This window comes from Belonocnema kinseyi, chromosome 10 (assembly GCF_010883055.1).
Source record: "Belonocnema kinseyi isolate 2016_QV_RU_SX_M_011 chromosome 10, B_treatae_v1, whole genome shotgun sequence".
NCBI classification, from domain to species: domain Eukaryota; kingdom Metazoa; phylum Arthropoda; class Insecta; order Hymenoptera; family Cynipidae; genus Belonocnema; species Belonocnema kinseyi.
The window spans coordinates 37,250,554-37,265,399 of record NC_046666.1 but is presented as its reverse complement, the minus strand read 5'-3'; the positions used below and the strand labels follow the sequence as shown (position 1 = coordinate 37,265,399).

The window sequence follows — 14,846 nt, the reverse complement described above, 5'->3', positions numbered from 1 at the left end:
TTTTTTTAATCACGTGCAATTCCTTGTAGAATTCGGGTGTAATATTTAAAAAATTCACGTGGAATTTCACGTGGGCTAATGTGTTAAATTCCACCTACAAATTTGGGAGATAAATTAAAATAATCTACGTAGAATTCCACGTTGAATTCCAGTTAGAATTCCACGTTGAATTCTACGTATAATACCACGTATAATTCCACGTAGAATTCCACGTAGAATTCCACGTTGAATTCCACGTAGAATTCCACGTATAATACCACGTTGAATTCCACGTAGAATTCCACGTAGAATTTCACGTGGGCTAATGTGTTGAATTCCAGCTACAAATTTGTGAGATAAATTGAAATAATCCACGTAAAATTCCACGTAGAATTCCACGTGTATTCCCACGTGATTTAAGGAAATATGTGGCGAAAATCCAAAAATAATTTCAAAGCTCAAGAGAAAGAATTCAAGTGAAATTATGAATTTAAATTGGATGGCAAGCTACAATTATTCACGTGGAATTCTTCGTGCAAAGCCCCAAAAATGATTATCTTGGCTTAGAGCCTAATAGAAAAAATGCACGTGAAATTACGCGTGAAATTTGGCAGTTAAATTAAAACAATTTACAAATTTGCTTAAAATATGCAATAAACATGATAATTTCACAGGCACACAAATAAAAGTGGTCCGTCCGACAGACTACACTAGCATATCTATATGTTTTTGTGGTCGCTGAATTCGAATCCGGTGTCCAAATAACTAAGCTGGCTCGTATTTTTCTGAAAAACGAAAAAATAGACGTAAAATTGACAAAAACAGAGATTTTTTAGGTATATTTTTACAAAAAAAAAATATTTTCTCGCCCGGTGGACTTAACCAACATATTTATATGTCTTTTGGGTCGATGAATTCGAATCTAAGGCCCAAATAACCAATTTGGCTCATGCTTTTTCGAAAATCGTTAAAATAGACGTAAAATCGGAGAATACAGCAATTTTTCTTGTATACTTTTGCAACAAAAAAAATTTTCATGCCTGGTGGTCCAAATCAGCATATTCTTATGTTTTTGGGGTCGCTCAATCCGAATCCAGGGTCAAAATAACCAGTTGGCTCATATTTGATCGAAAAATGGAAAAATAGAGGTAAAATCGATGAAAACAGCGGCTGTTCATGCATATTTTTGCAAAAAAAATATATCTTCATCCCCGGTGGACTTATTCAGCATATCCTTATGTTTTTGGGGTCACTGATTCTGAATCCAGGTTTCGGATAACCCAGTTGGCTTATATTTTATAGAAAATGCAAAATTAGACTTAAGATCGACAAAAACCTTCAAACCCTTACCTTCCTCGACTGGAATTGTCGTTCACTGTAGATTCCCTTTGCGTCTCACGTTTCGGGGTTTTTAATTTGCGTTAGTCTCCTTGCATGGCAATAGTAGGATTTTTGTAAATAAGTTTTATTTACTTTTAGCATTACCCAGGAACAACGACGTGGAAGTAATAAATTCTGTTCCCTTTGGGGTGCTTTATTACCGTGAGTCCCCTTGCCTCTCACGCTTATAAGGTTCTTTTATTTTCTATTTTTCTTTGTATCGCTTGTATTAAACCCTTCTGTCCTCAAAAGACCTACGAAATGGGTATCGCTTTCGTTTGGTACCTTGGTGGACTTGATATCGTTTTAAACTCCAACAGTAGTCAGCCATTATATTGATATTCCAACATCCCTGACATCGCCTCTCCATCTCTTTTATTTCCTGGTGGAAACGTTCGCCTTGCTCTTCACTAAAGTCTCCCAGGTTGTCTGGAAACTTACTCATATGCGAATAAAAAAAATGTAGCTTCAAATTCATAAGGCAGCTTGGTTTACCAAAGTTTGTTACCATTTCTGAAACCACATTTTGATAGTCTGGACTTTTCTTATAACCTAAAAAGTTTTTTACAAAATTTTTAAAACTAAGCCAGGCATCTTTTTCAGTACCAGATATTTTTGTAATGAATTCTGGATCCTGCAACAATTTTCTTATCTGCGGTTCATAGAAGATCCCCTCTTTAATTTTGCTTCGGAAAGTTGTGGAAATTGATCTTCCAAATACGCATAGCAATCGCCATCCTTGTCAAGCGCTTTGACAAACTGTTTTATAAGACCCAGCTTTATATGAGGGGTGGAATCAAAACTTCTTTTGGGTCAATTAGAGGATCTTCAATTATATTTTTTGTCCTTGCACAAACAATGTTTTTTTTGGCCATCTTTTTTTTGAAATGAAGAAAGCGATCTCGACTGTCCCATAAGCACAAGTAACAAGGTGTTTTTGTATACCCTGATTGCTGTCCTAAAACGATTTCAAGAATTTTGAGATCCCCGCCAATTTTCCACTTATAAGTTGAGTAATTGATTTTTTCGAGTACAAATTTTAAGTTACTGTAATTCTCTTTCAGTTCCGTAGAATGCGCGATTGGAATTGGAGCGTAAACATTAGTATTATGCAATAACACTGCTTTTAGACTGCGCTTAGAAAATTCAATGAATAGCCGCCAATTTTCCGATCGATACCAGGGATGAAGATACATTTTTTTGCAAAAATATGTACGAAAAACCGCTGTTTTCATCGATTTTACCTCTATTTTTGTATTTTTCGATCAAATATAAACCAACTGGGTTATTTTGACCCTGTATTCGGATTCAGCGACCACAAAAACATTAGGATACCAATCATGAAAAATTTTTTTGTTGCAAAAGTATACAGGAAAAATCCCTGTATTCGCCGATTTTACGTCAATTTTTGTGATTTTCGAAAAAGTATGAGCCAAATTGGTTATTTGGGCCTCAGATTCGAATTCAGCGACCAAAACGACATATAAATATGTTGGTTAAGTCCACCGGGCGAGAAAATTTTTTTTTTCTGCAAAAATATACCTGAAAAATCGCCTTTTTTGTCAATTTTACGTCTATTTTTTTGTTTTTTAGAAAAATACGAGACAATTTGGTTATTTGCACACCCGATTCGAATTCAGCGACCCCAAAAACATATAGATATGCTAGTGTAGTCTGTCGGACAGACCACTTTTTTTTGTTTGTCGGTGTTTTTAATGTAATTATAAGTACTTATTGAAAAAAATTCTACCTGTTCAACGCAGGTATTTTCGTTTTCTGGTAAGCATTTTGAAACTTTATTATATTTTTCTAAAATTAAAATAAAAAAAAAATAAAAAAATGATTATATTGGATAAAAGATCAAAGGAATTTGTTTTAAACACACATTTAATTTGGGTAATGAGCTGAAACAATTCACATGAAATTATACTTGGATTTTAACGTGAATTGAGGAATAAATCTTTCAAAACCCCAAAATGATTATCTTTGGTCAGATCCTAACAAAAAAATGCAGGCGAAATTGCACATGAAATTCTGATGGTACATTAAATTAATTCATATAGAATTCATTATGAAGTTTAACGTGAATTAAGGAAAAATATTTGGCATAATAAAATTACTGTCTTCGCTCAAAATGCAGGGAAATAAATTCGCGTTGAAACCTATGCAGATTAAAGGATTCTACGTGGGGTTATGTGTCGAATTCTATGGAATTCAGGAAAAAATTTAGCAAAAAAGTTATCTTTTTGGGTAAAAACACAATAAAATAAATTCACGTGAGAATCCACGTAAATTAAAGGATTCCACGATTGCACAGCGATTTAGAAAATTACGAGAAATTTCTTATGGACTTTCACGTTAATAAAGCAAAAAATCCAAAAATAGTTACCTGGGTTTAAAATCTAAAAGCAAAAATGAGGTTTAAAGTTTCACGTGGAATTCTACATAGAACTGCCACGTGGAGTTTCATGTCAATTTTTAAGTGAACTTTTTTCATCTGGTAATGCGCCAAAATAAAAAGACAATATTTAAAATATAAAGAAACGGGTCGAAATGAATATTAAAATATCATTGACAAATACTGAAATTAAGATTCGTGTGCCTGAAGATAAAGGTGAAAGCTCAGCGTTCAAAGGTTATGGGTAAATGCAGTTGTTACAGGTCAGGAATTTATGGAAAGGTATAAAAAGTCAGGCAATTTAAAAATGAAGTGAAGGTTTTTCTGTAATTTTAACTAAAATATCTCTTCTGCCCCCCCCCCATAATAAAATTTTAAAAAGATTTAATAAACTTAGGGGACCGAATTAAAAATAAATGCTGAGATTTAAATAATCGTTATACGTTATTGAAATTAGATTTAGAAAATAAAATTTGCTAATAACAATTAGGTGTTCAAGACATATAATTTTATGATTGCTTCATTTTATAATTTAATTATTTTTCTAAATATTCTTCTTGCAATTCAAATCTGTACTATTTTGATATAAAGTCATTCTGTTTGGCTCGAAATTTAACTCTTTTTTTGAAAATTCGTCTTTTTAGTTTAAAAATTCACCAATATCGCAGGCATTTTTTTAATATAAGTGTTTGGTTAAAAATTAATTGGTTTTGTGGAATTATTTTTGTTGTTGTTGAACATATATTTCTATGGCCAGAAATTTAACTGCTCTGTTAGACATTCGCTTTTTTTATTAATTAAAAAATAATAATTAAATTAAAAATTTAACTATTCCATTTTCTCTTGAAAAATTACCTTTTTTGTTAAAATATCGTTTAAAATTAAACTATTTTGATGAAAATTCGTATTTTTTGTAAGAAAGATTAATCTTTTTAGTGGAAATTCATCTTCTTCTGGATTTTTTTAAAACTCAAATATTTGATTTAAAGTTTAAAAAAATGAAAATTATTGTTTAAAACTGAAAATTTAATTAATACATGTTTTATTTGAAAATCCATCTTTTTTCAAAAATTTAACTATTTGCTTGAAAATTCATTTTTTTGTATGGAAAAATCTTCTTTTTGGTTGAAAACTCATTTCTTCGGTTGGAAATTTTAATATTCGTTGTAAATTCCTAGTTTCTTGTTTAAAGTTAATTTTCTCAAATTAAACCATATCTTTGTTAGTAGAAACTTTATCAAAAATTTAACTATTTGGTTGATTTATTTTTTTTAGTTTAAGATGATAAAAGTTGAAAAATCACATATTTGGTTAAAAGTAGAATTATTTGATTGAAAATTCATCTTTTTCTTGAATTCATCTCTTCAGTGAAAAATTAATCTTTTTAGTTAAAATGGTTTTTGTTCAAAAATCAACTATTTGGTTAATTATTTATTCTTTTTTTAAATGCAATACCTCTACGTTGTAATATAATCATGTGTATTTACTATTATTGAAGTAAACCTTTTCCTCCGTAATATCTTTTTAAATTAACAATTTTTTTATTTTGATAAAAATTCGTATTTTTTGGAAGAAAAATTAATCTTCTTAATGAAAAATTCATCTTTTTTCTGGATTTTTTTTATCTCAAATATTTGATTTAAAGTTTTAAAAAATGAAAATTAATGTTTGAAACTGAAAATGTAATTAATCTGTTTTTGATTTAAAAATCCATCTTTTTTCAAAAATTTAAATATTTGCTTGAAAATTCATTTTTTTTTGTGTGGGAAAATCTTCTTTTTGGTTGAAAACTCATTTCTTCGGTTGGAAATTTTAATATTTGTTGTAAAGTCCTAGTTTCTTGTTTAAAGTTAATTTTCTCAAATTAAACCATATCTTTGTTAGTTGAAACTTCATTGAAAATTTAACTATTTGGTTGACATGCTTTTTTTTGGTTTAAGATCATAAAAGTTGAAAAATCACATCTTTGGTAAAAAGTAAAATTATTTAGTTGAAAATTCATCTTTTTCTTGAATTCATCCCTTCATTGCAAAATTAATCTTCTTAGTTAAAATGTAACCTTTTTTGTTGAAAATTGGTCTTTCTTGGTAGAAAATTAAAAAGAATGGTTTATGCTTCATGGTTTTTGTTCAAAAATCAACTATTTGGTTAATTATTTATTCTTTTTTTAAATGTAATACCTCTACGTTGTAATATAATCATGTGAATTTACTATTATTGAAGTAAACCTTTTTCTCCGTAATATCTTTTTAAATTAACAATTTTTTTATTTTGATAAAAATTCGTATTTTTTGGAAGAAAAATTAATCTTCTTAATTGAAAATTAATCTTTTTTGTGGATTTTTTTATCTCAAATATTTGATTTAAAGTTTAAAGAAATGAAAATTAACGTTTGAAACTAAAAATGTAATTAATCTGTTTTTGATTTAAAAATCCATCTTTTTTCAAAAATTTAACTATTTGCTTGAAAATTCATTTTTTTGTATGGAAAAATCTTCTTTTTGGTGAAAACTCATTTCTTCGGTTGGAAATTTAAATATTCGTTGTAAATTCCTAGTTTCTTGTTTAAAGTTAATTTTCTCAAATTAAACCATATCTTTGTTAGTTGAAACTTCATTGAAAATTGAACTATTTGGTTAACATGTTTTTTTTGGTTTAAGATCATAAAAGTTGAAAAATCACATCTTTGGTAAAAAGTAAAATTATTTAGTTGAAAATTTATCTTTTTCTTGAATTCATCCCTTCAGTGCAAAATTAATCTTCTTAGTTAAAATGTAACCTTTTTGGTTGAAAATAAGTCTTTCTTGGTAGAAAATTAAAAAGAATGGTTTATGCTTCATGGTTTTTGTTCAAAAATCAACTATTTGGTTAATTATTTATCCTTTTTTTAAATGCAATACCTCTACTTTACTTTTTAGTAAACATTTTGCATCGTAATATCTTCTAAGTTTTCCCTGTTCCCATCCTCATTTAAAAGAGTAAGATTTTACCCCTTTATAAAATTCTGTATGACTGTTGTCACTAAAAGCTTTTGAAATAAATTTAGAAATAATTTATTGTTGCATTAACATTATTGATCTCCTACTTTTACGTTAGTTCTTATATCTAAAAGTAAAATTATAGCGAATAGGGAAAATAAAGAATTGTTTAAGGAAAGTCAGGGAATTTCAAATTTAGGATTTCGCAGCAACTCAGGCTAAGGTTAGACGTCAAACATCATAGGCTAAAGTTTAAGTGCCATAGATCGGATATCAAAAAAGTAAAAAATCATGTGTAAAAGGTCAGGAGTGGCGAAGTCAGAGTCAACATTTTATGGGTTAAAAGTAAAAAGTCAACGTCAGCGCTCAAAATCTAGGGGCAGAAATCATTCGGCAAGGTCAACGGTGAAATTCGAGGTCAACGTTCAAAGGTTATGGCTCAAAGGTCAATCATCAGAGGTCTCAAAAGTCTCAGACTTTTACTGGGAATTTAGGAATTTGGCGGGAAATTGTTAGCGGGAATTTTTGAACTCACTTGAACATAGTTTGAACAGCAACGATAGTATTGCAATCAGCTAACGTGTCTTCTTCTGCAGAATTGCTGAGTTCTTTATTGACAACGACTACATTTTCCGCTAAAGTGATACCAGCTCGCAAAAGGTCATCCAGACAATCTATGGAGCCGAGCATCCAGTAAATGAGAGGAAAATAGGAGATCGCATCAAGAAATGCAATTTCCGGTCTCCTTTCCAACAGAAGGATGATGGGATTTAAGGACGTCTTTGACCTAAGAGGAAATCGATGTCACCTATGTATAAATGAAATCTTGTTTATGCGAAAGGTCGTTTGAGAGGAATTCTGTACCTGAAGTGTGCTCTCAAGGGGATGATAAAATTGTAGATACCATTGCTGGCATAGTCCGCAGCCAAGATGATGGTCTTGTTCTGCCAATTGTACTCTTTCGCATTTCTGTAACTACAATGCTCACAGACCTGTAAAACAACATTCAATTTTACTCAACACTTTTTTGTTATCTTTCAACATTTTCTATTATCGATTCTAGTTTGATCTATTTCGCAGAATTTTTAGTAACAAAAAGATATATTTGAATAGAGTTTTAACACTATTCGAACAATTTAAAGGTAAAGAAAACTTTTGTTTTTGACTGAAAATTATGCCAAGAAAAGAATTTGTAATTTTTCGGTATTTATATTCTGGGTGGCCGCAGGTTAGAGAGAATCTGGAAATCAGGAAAACGTCAGGCCATTTTGTTGGCCAGGGAAAGTCAGAAATTTTGAGAGAAAAATTGACAGAAGTCAGAGATTGCTGTAAAAAGGACTTTAAGTAACTGCTAGAATAAGAAGAGCTGCCAAACTGTCAATTCTAATAACTTTTCTTCTCAAAACGTTTTTTAGTTATTTTTTAAGATAAATTCACTATAGTTACTTTTTTTAATAAAAAAGCACTACAGTCACTTTTCATATAATACATTAACCCATGTGTCAACTAATATTGAATTCAGGTCTATATCTACTTTAAACTTTTCTTAAATCCTTTTGAAATATTTTTAGGTATTATAAAAGATTCTAAGTAATTTTCAAGATCTTTAAAAAGGATTTGAAATATTTAAGGGGTTTCAAGAGATTCCAAGAAATATGTTATGGATTTCAATAATTTAAAATTATCCTAAAACATTAAAAACATTGTCGGGTCTTTTTAAAATTTCCAAAAAATTTTCGACAAACTTAAAATTTTTCAAGACATTTAAAATTATTTCTAAGGGTTTTAAAAAGATTTTAAAGGATTTAAAATATTTTAGAGAAGAATATAAGATGTTAATGAGTTTGCAAGGAATGCAATGATTTGAGGGATTCAGAAAAATTGTAATGAGGTATTTTAATAAATTTTCCAGGATTTCAGAAAATATCCTGAGATTTCATGTGATTTTTAAGAATTAAATTTTTTTTGAAGATTTCAGGGTATTTTGAAAATATAAAGAAATTGTCAATAAATTAAAAAAGTTTCAAAGGAATTTCATATTATTTTAAGTAACCTCAAAAGATTTCAAAGGATTTGAAATATTTTACGGTATTTTTAAAAATTTCTAGGGATATTTCTAGGAGTTTTAAAATGTTTCAAGGGATTTTTAATTATTTTAAAAAATTTCAAAGTATTGCAAAGTATTTAAAATATTTTAAAGTGCAATAAAAGATTCTAATAAATTTTAAAGAAATTTAAAGATTTTAAGAGATTTAGAAAGTTTTTAATGAGGTTTAAAAGAATTTCCTAGAATTTCAAAAGATATGTAACAATTTTATAGCATTTTTATAACATATAGTTTTAGGGCATTTTAAAACATTTCAAGGGATTTTATCAGCTTTCCGAGAATTCCAATGATTTTAAGTGGTTTTAAAAAAACTTAAAACCTTTAAAGAATTAGAAATATCTTAGGGTATTTTGATATAGATTTCAATAATTCAAAGTGATTCCTAAAGATCTAGAAAATTTCAAGGTAATTCAAAAAACTGAAAGGTATTTTCAAGAGGTTCAAACATATAAGAGGGATTTTAAAAGATTTGCAAGGAACCGAGATCTTTTATTCTATTAAGTAAAATGGTATAAATGAAAAATTTCAAGGCATTTTGAAAAATTTAAAGGAATTTTGAAAAGCTTTGAAAAGTTTAAAAGGATTTTCAAAGATTTCAAAGGATTTCAAGAAGTTTCAAGGGCTTTCAAAATATTTAAAAGGAATTTAAATATTTAACGTTATTTTTGAATTTGTCGTTTAAATTTGGCATTACAATACTTCGCGACTGAACTTTGTTTTTATTTTAGATGGAGTTCAGATTTTTTTAAGTTTCAAGATCTTGGAGACACTTTTGAATTTTTCCTATTTAAATTAAATTTTAAAGATACAGAATTGAAAATTTTTCCAGTCTGAATGGTGGAAATAAAAGTGAAGTTAATTATTTTAATTTATTATAAATTTAAATCTCTAGGATAGATAAATTTGTCTAGTCAATTTTCAAGTTAATTTATAATTTTTTAATTAATTCTAAATTAAAATTTCTAAGATTTCAGAAGCTTTTACTTTGAAATACTCAATTTAGTTTTCAATTAAAGATCGTTACATATTAATCTCTTCGAATTTAAATTTATTAAAATTCATAAATTTTTACTTTTAAATTATTTAATTGTGAATGCTTTTACATAATAAGAAATAATAAAATTTTTATTCCTTTGGATTTTCAACGATCTATTTTTGAAAATTCTAATCGGAAAATATTCCATTTTTAACATTTTGAAATTTTCTCTTTTTGAAATTTCAATATGAATTCATTGAATTTCGAGATTCTTGAATTCAAAATAAAATTGTTCCTTGCTGAACGCTTTGAATAAAAAATAAGACAAAATAAAATTTTGTCTTGCATTATCCGAAAGAAGTTGTACAAATAAAAAAAAAAAGTTTGAAGGATTTAAATTTCTGAACCTTCTCCTTTCGATTTTTTTTTCAATTTAAAACGCTTTTATTCTGAAATTATACCAATTCAATTCCTTTTTATTTCATTCAAAATATTGTCCTTTTTTAAAAATAACCCCTGTCCTCAATATTTTGAATTACAACGTTTTCTATTCAAAATAAGCTCACAAATTTCTTTTAAATTTTAAAGGGTTTTAATTCGAAATTATCAGAAACAAATGATGTTTTTTTTAGTGATTTTCATCCGCTCTCGAATTACACCCGACTCTCGGTTTAACCAAATCGGGAGTATCGAAACGTAAACAGTTAAGGCCGCCTGATCCTTTTCTAATTAGAATGCATAATATTGCGCAATATCCGCATGTGAGTACCGGCACAGTGCGCTTTTGGGCCAACAGTTAGAGACATTATTAAATCGCGAGTGGCTGAACCGAGAGTCGGGTTTATTACTTTTCAGTAACTAGAAACCAGTATAAAGTATTGGATCGTGGAAATTATATTTATTTATCTCTGGAGATAAAAGTTTATTGACATAAAAATTCCATCCAGTATCTTCGCCGTATTCTTTTGCGGTGACGTACTTATTCATGCTGAACTTTACTGAATTGAGATTGTAATATGACACCCTAAAAAATTTTAAATGACATCATATTTTTTCACGAGCAATAGGAGCGCTGTAACAACAGCTATAATACACACACGATCATCCAACGTGTTTGTGTTATGACTACAAAGTATTCATAAAGTTTTTTATGCTTACGATCTTAAAACAGTGAGGATTTTATTATTATTTATTATGATTTTACTTTAAAAAAGGCCTTAAATTCATTTAGATTATTAATAAAGACTTTTTAGCACCAGATACTTCCCAAGACTTTCTTTCTAAACGAGGGAAATATTATATTTTATGATAATGTAATTTTGCAACAAGTAATTATTTTTTTATTGTTAATCAATATTTTTTTTCTTCTTCTTAACAATTTTTTAGGTTTTCAATTGTGCTTGAAAATATTTATACTTAATTTAATATTCTTTTTAGCATGCTTGCAAATACTCATAGTATATTATAGATAAGGTTTTAGGATATTTAAACAGATTCCAAGGGATTTTATCAGATTGCTACGGGTTTCTGGATGTATCATACAATTTCAGAAAATTTGAAGGCATTTTATAATATTTTAATCGATTTCAAAGAATTTGTGAAAAAATATTGTTGATAATTAATTTGAATTAATTTGAAATTCAGTTGAATTTGTAAAAATCTAAATTCTTTAAGATTCTCTCGATTTTTGTTAATTCATTTGAATTCTTCTAAATTCACTCTATTCGGCAATATTCAAAATATTTTTTAAATAGTTTTGATTAAATTATTCTGAAATCTTTCAATCTTACGTTGAATAAAACTTACTGAATTAAATGCATCTCTTATATTTTGAAATATTTTTAATGCACCTCAATTGTTCTTAATTTATTTAAATTATTCTCCATACAGTTGCGCTTTTATGATTTCATTCGAATTCTTCTGATTTCCTGTAAATTCCTCTAAATTCAATCCAAGTGTTTTTAAAAATGTTTTTTTCCAATTCTTCCAAAATTTATTTATGTTTATAAGTCTTATGAATTATTTCTGAAATCGCTAAAATCTACTTATAATTCGAAGAAAATTCATAACAAAATAAAAAATTTTAAACATTATTTAAAAAAATTTAAATTAAAAATTTTTTGTTCCACCCTAGCAAATAGTTTGTATTACAATTTTAGAGCTTAAATATTAATTTTCATGGAAAATGGAAAATAATAAAGGGAAACTCAGGGAATTTCAAAAATAAAGTTTTTGAAGATAAATTAAAAAATAATGTTAGCATAATTGGGACACTTGGTAAATTATTTAATTAATTTACTCCTATTAAAAATTATTATGCAAAAAAATTAAATCCTTTGGTGTTTATATTTAATTCAGAAAAAATATCATTGCCGTGCACCTTACCTAAATTAAATTAGTACCGTAAACTGGGGCTAAGCGGCACATATGGGGAAAGCGACACACTATTGTTACTGCAATTCTCATTTATATATTTGCCTTATGTAGAAAAAATAATAAAAGGCTTTCAGCTAACAATTGCAAAAAAAAAACAATGCCGCATTTTAAATGTAGACTAATGGTGCAAAACATAAACAAAGTATGAAATAAACACTCATTTCAGGGTACACTGTACCCTAAGTTCCAGAAATTCACCGCTTAGCCCCAGTTTAACGATATTAAATTTTTGCAAGTTATAAAAAAAGTGTAAATTCTTACTTGGGCCAGCTGAAGGCAACAGAGTGGCTTTTTCTCCTTAAGTAAATAACAGAGAGTAGGTGAAACTCCGATGAAGGGCGAGACAGGCGGAAATCCCTTGACGATTCTGGAACATCGTTTAAGAAGGTAATTAAAAAAGTGATTTCAGTTACAAACTCGTTGAAATCGTCGAATTTACGAGAGGCTCTCGTCTCACGAAGAAGCGATAAGAAATACGTCAAGCACGAAAACTCAGTTTCAATTATCTTTTCATTATCACTATTTGCACCTAAATACGTTTGTTGAAAGCCTCGCGACCTCAGAAAAAATTTATTTCTTTCTGGAGCACATGAAGCGGTTCTGAGAATGACAATTTTTGGAAAAATTGGGGTAGGATACGTGAAGTTTTTCGGGCATGTGGTTCCTGAAGGAATTCCCAGGAGGAAATCGATTCTACCAGACACTTGTATCTCGTAGGTATCATTCATGTGAATATCGAATGTGGGATAAAGATCGTAAAAAATGAGGGTAACGGGCTGAACATTGCTGATCGTAAAAAGTTATTTTGCTTCGAGTGGTTCGCGGTAAATTTCAAAATTTTTACTCAAAAAATGCGGGTGATTTTTGAAATGGTACGGTTTAGTTATTTATAAAAAAAAATTATTCGATGGGTGTTATTAAATAAAAATATATTTAGTAGGTGTTCTTGAATAAAAATTAGATATGTGAGGAAAAGAGGGTTTCAAAAAGCCAAATGAGAAAAAGGTTCGACTATGATAAGAATTTTTTTTATTTTATATTTTATTTTTTCATATATTTAAATCTAGTTAGCGTTGAATGTTATATTAACTAAATTAGGTAATTAGTGTTCACTTTGATGACTTTTCCGAATTTTGTAGTAAGTGAAAAATTTTGGAGAATCGTTTTTCTAGTGCAAAAATCAATTCGAAAACCGGTTACGAAATTGAAATGAATTTTGTAAGCCTTTTGCAGCTCGATAGATTAGCATTCAAAAATTAAAAAAATTATATAAACATTTCTAACTTAATCATGAAAAAAAATTTATTTAACATATTACTTTTAGTGTTATTTACAACACTGGTTGATCACTACTATTATAATAGTTCAAATTAATCATCTGTTAAATATCGGGATCAATAAAAAAAATGAGTGAAAATGATTAAAATAATTCAAATCTAAGAATCTTGGAAAGAAATTAAATCTTTAATCGTTTCATATTTCTTTCAGTATAATAAATTGTTTTTAATATTGCTTCGTTCTAAAATTTGTTTAAAAAAAGTGACACCACAGCTGGCTGTTTTTCGCCTATTTTTATGAAGTTTTTGAGAAACGAAAATCGTCACTTTGGTCACTCTTTGTAAACAAGATTTTGTTTTTGAAATATTTTTGACTGTTTGTCAGAAAAATACAAATGTTTTTGTAAACAAAATCATAAAGATGGAAACGGGGGAGTATGGAACAAACTTTAACCCGCCCGTTTCCAGCTCGAAAAATTACAATTTATAATTTAAAAATAATTGTATAAAAATTTATAATTTATTTACTAAACAAAATTCATTATTATTTTAATGTTAATTGTAGCCATTTTTTTAATTTTTTTGTTCTAATATTTCAAATTAACCAACCTTTGAATATTAAAACTAATCAATAATTGGTGAAATTAAATAAAAATTATTCAAATATTTGAATATTTAACATTCATGAAATCTTTGATTGATTAGACTTTATTTGAATATGATAAATGTTCTCAAAATTCAAACTAATCATTTATTAAATATTAAGGTTAATGAATAATCAGTGAAATTTATTTAAATTGTCCAGATCCATATAATCAATATAATAAATAAACTTCTTATAAAGTTTCGTTTCGAAAATTTACATAAAAAATTTGTTATAATAACAAAATTTCGTTGATTACTCTTGTGTGATCTTTTAAAAAAACTACAATTGTTTTTTTTAAATTATATGAAGCTGGAAAAAGGATAGGGAGTGACAAAATTTCTGTTATTAATACAAAAAAATTTACTAACTTTTCTAATAATTCAAACTAATCAACAGTTCAATATTGAGAATAATCAATAATTAGTTAAATTTATTAAAATAGTTCAAATCAATCAATATTTAACAATAATCAAATCCTTGATCGATTTATATTTCTTTTAATATAATACACTTCTTCTTATATTGTTCAGTTTTGAACATTGATTCAAAGAAAAAAATTATAGGTAATAAAAAATGCGTTTCGCTATTCTTTTTGTTTTCTTCACAAAAAACCAATGCTTTTGTAAAAAATTTATAAAGTAGGAGCAGACGAAATTTTACCATTATTAA

The 14,846-nt window shown here is 27.9% G+C and overlaps 1 protein-coding gene across 1 annotated transcript in view; it reads right to left on the bottom strand.

The window, feature by feature from the left end:
• Positions 1-14,846, bottom strand: part of LOC117181801 (potassium channel subfamily T member 2) — a 387,410-nt gene that overhangs the window by 33,825 nt on the left and 338,739 nt on the right. Inside the window, exons 17-19 of the mRNA XM_033374772.1 lie at positions 12,516-12,621; positions 7,600-7,727; positions 7,271-7,522 (exon numbers count right to left, since the gene is read on the bottom strand). Of these exons, the coding sequence (XP_033230663.1) occupies positions 7,271-7,522; positions 7,600-7,727; positions 12,516-12,621 (486 nt within the window). The remainder of the gene's footprint in view (positions 1-7,270; positions 7,523-7,599; positions 7,728-12,515; positions 12,622-14,846) is intronic.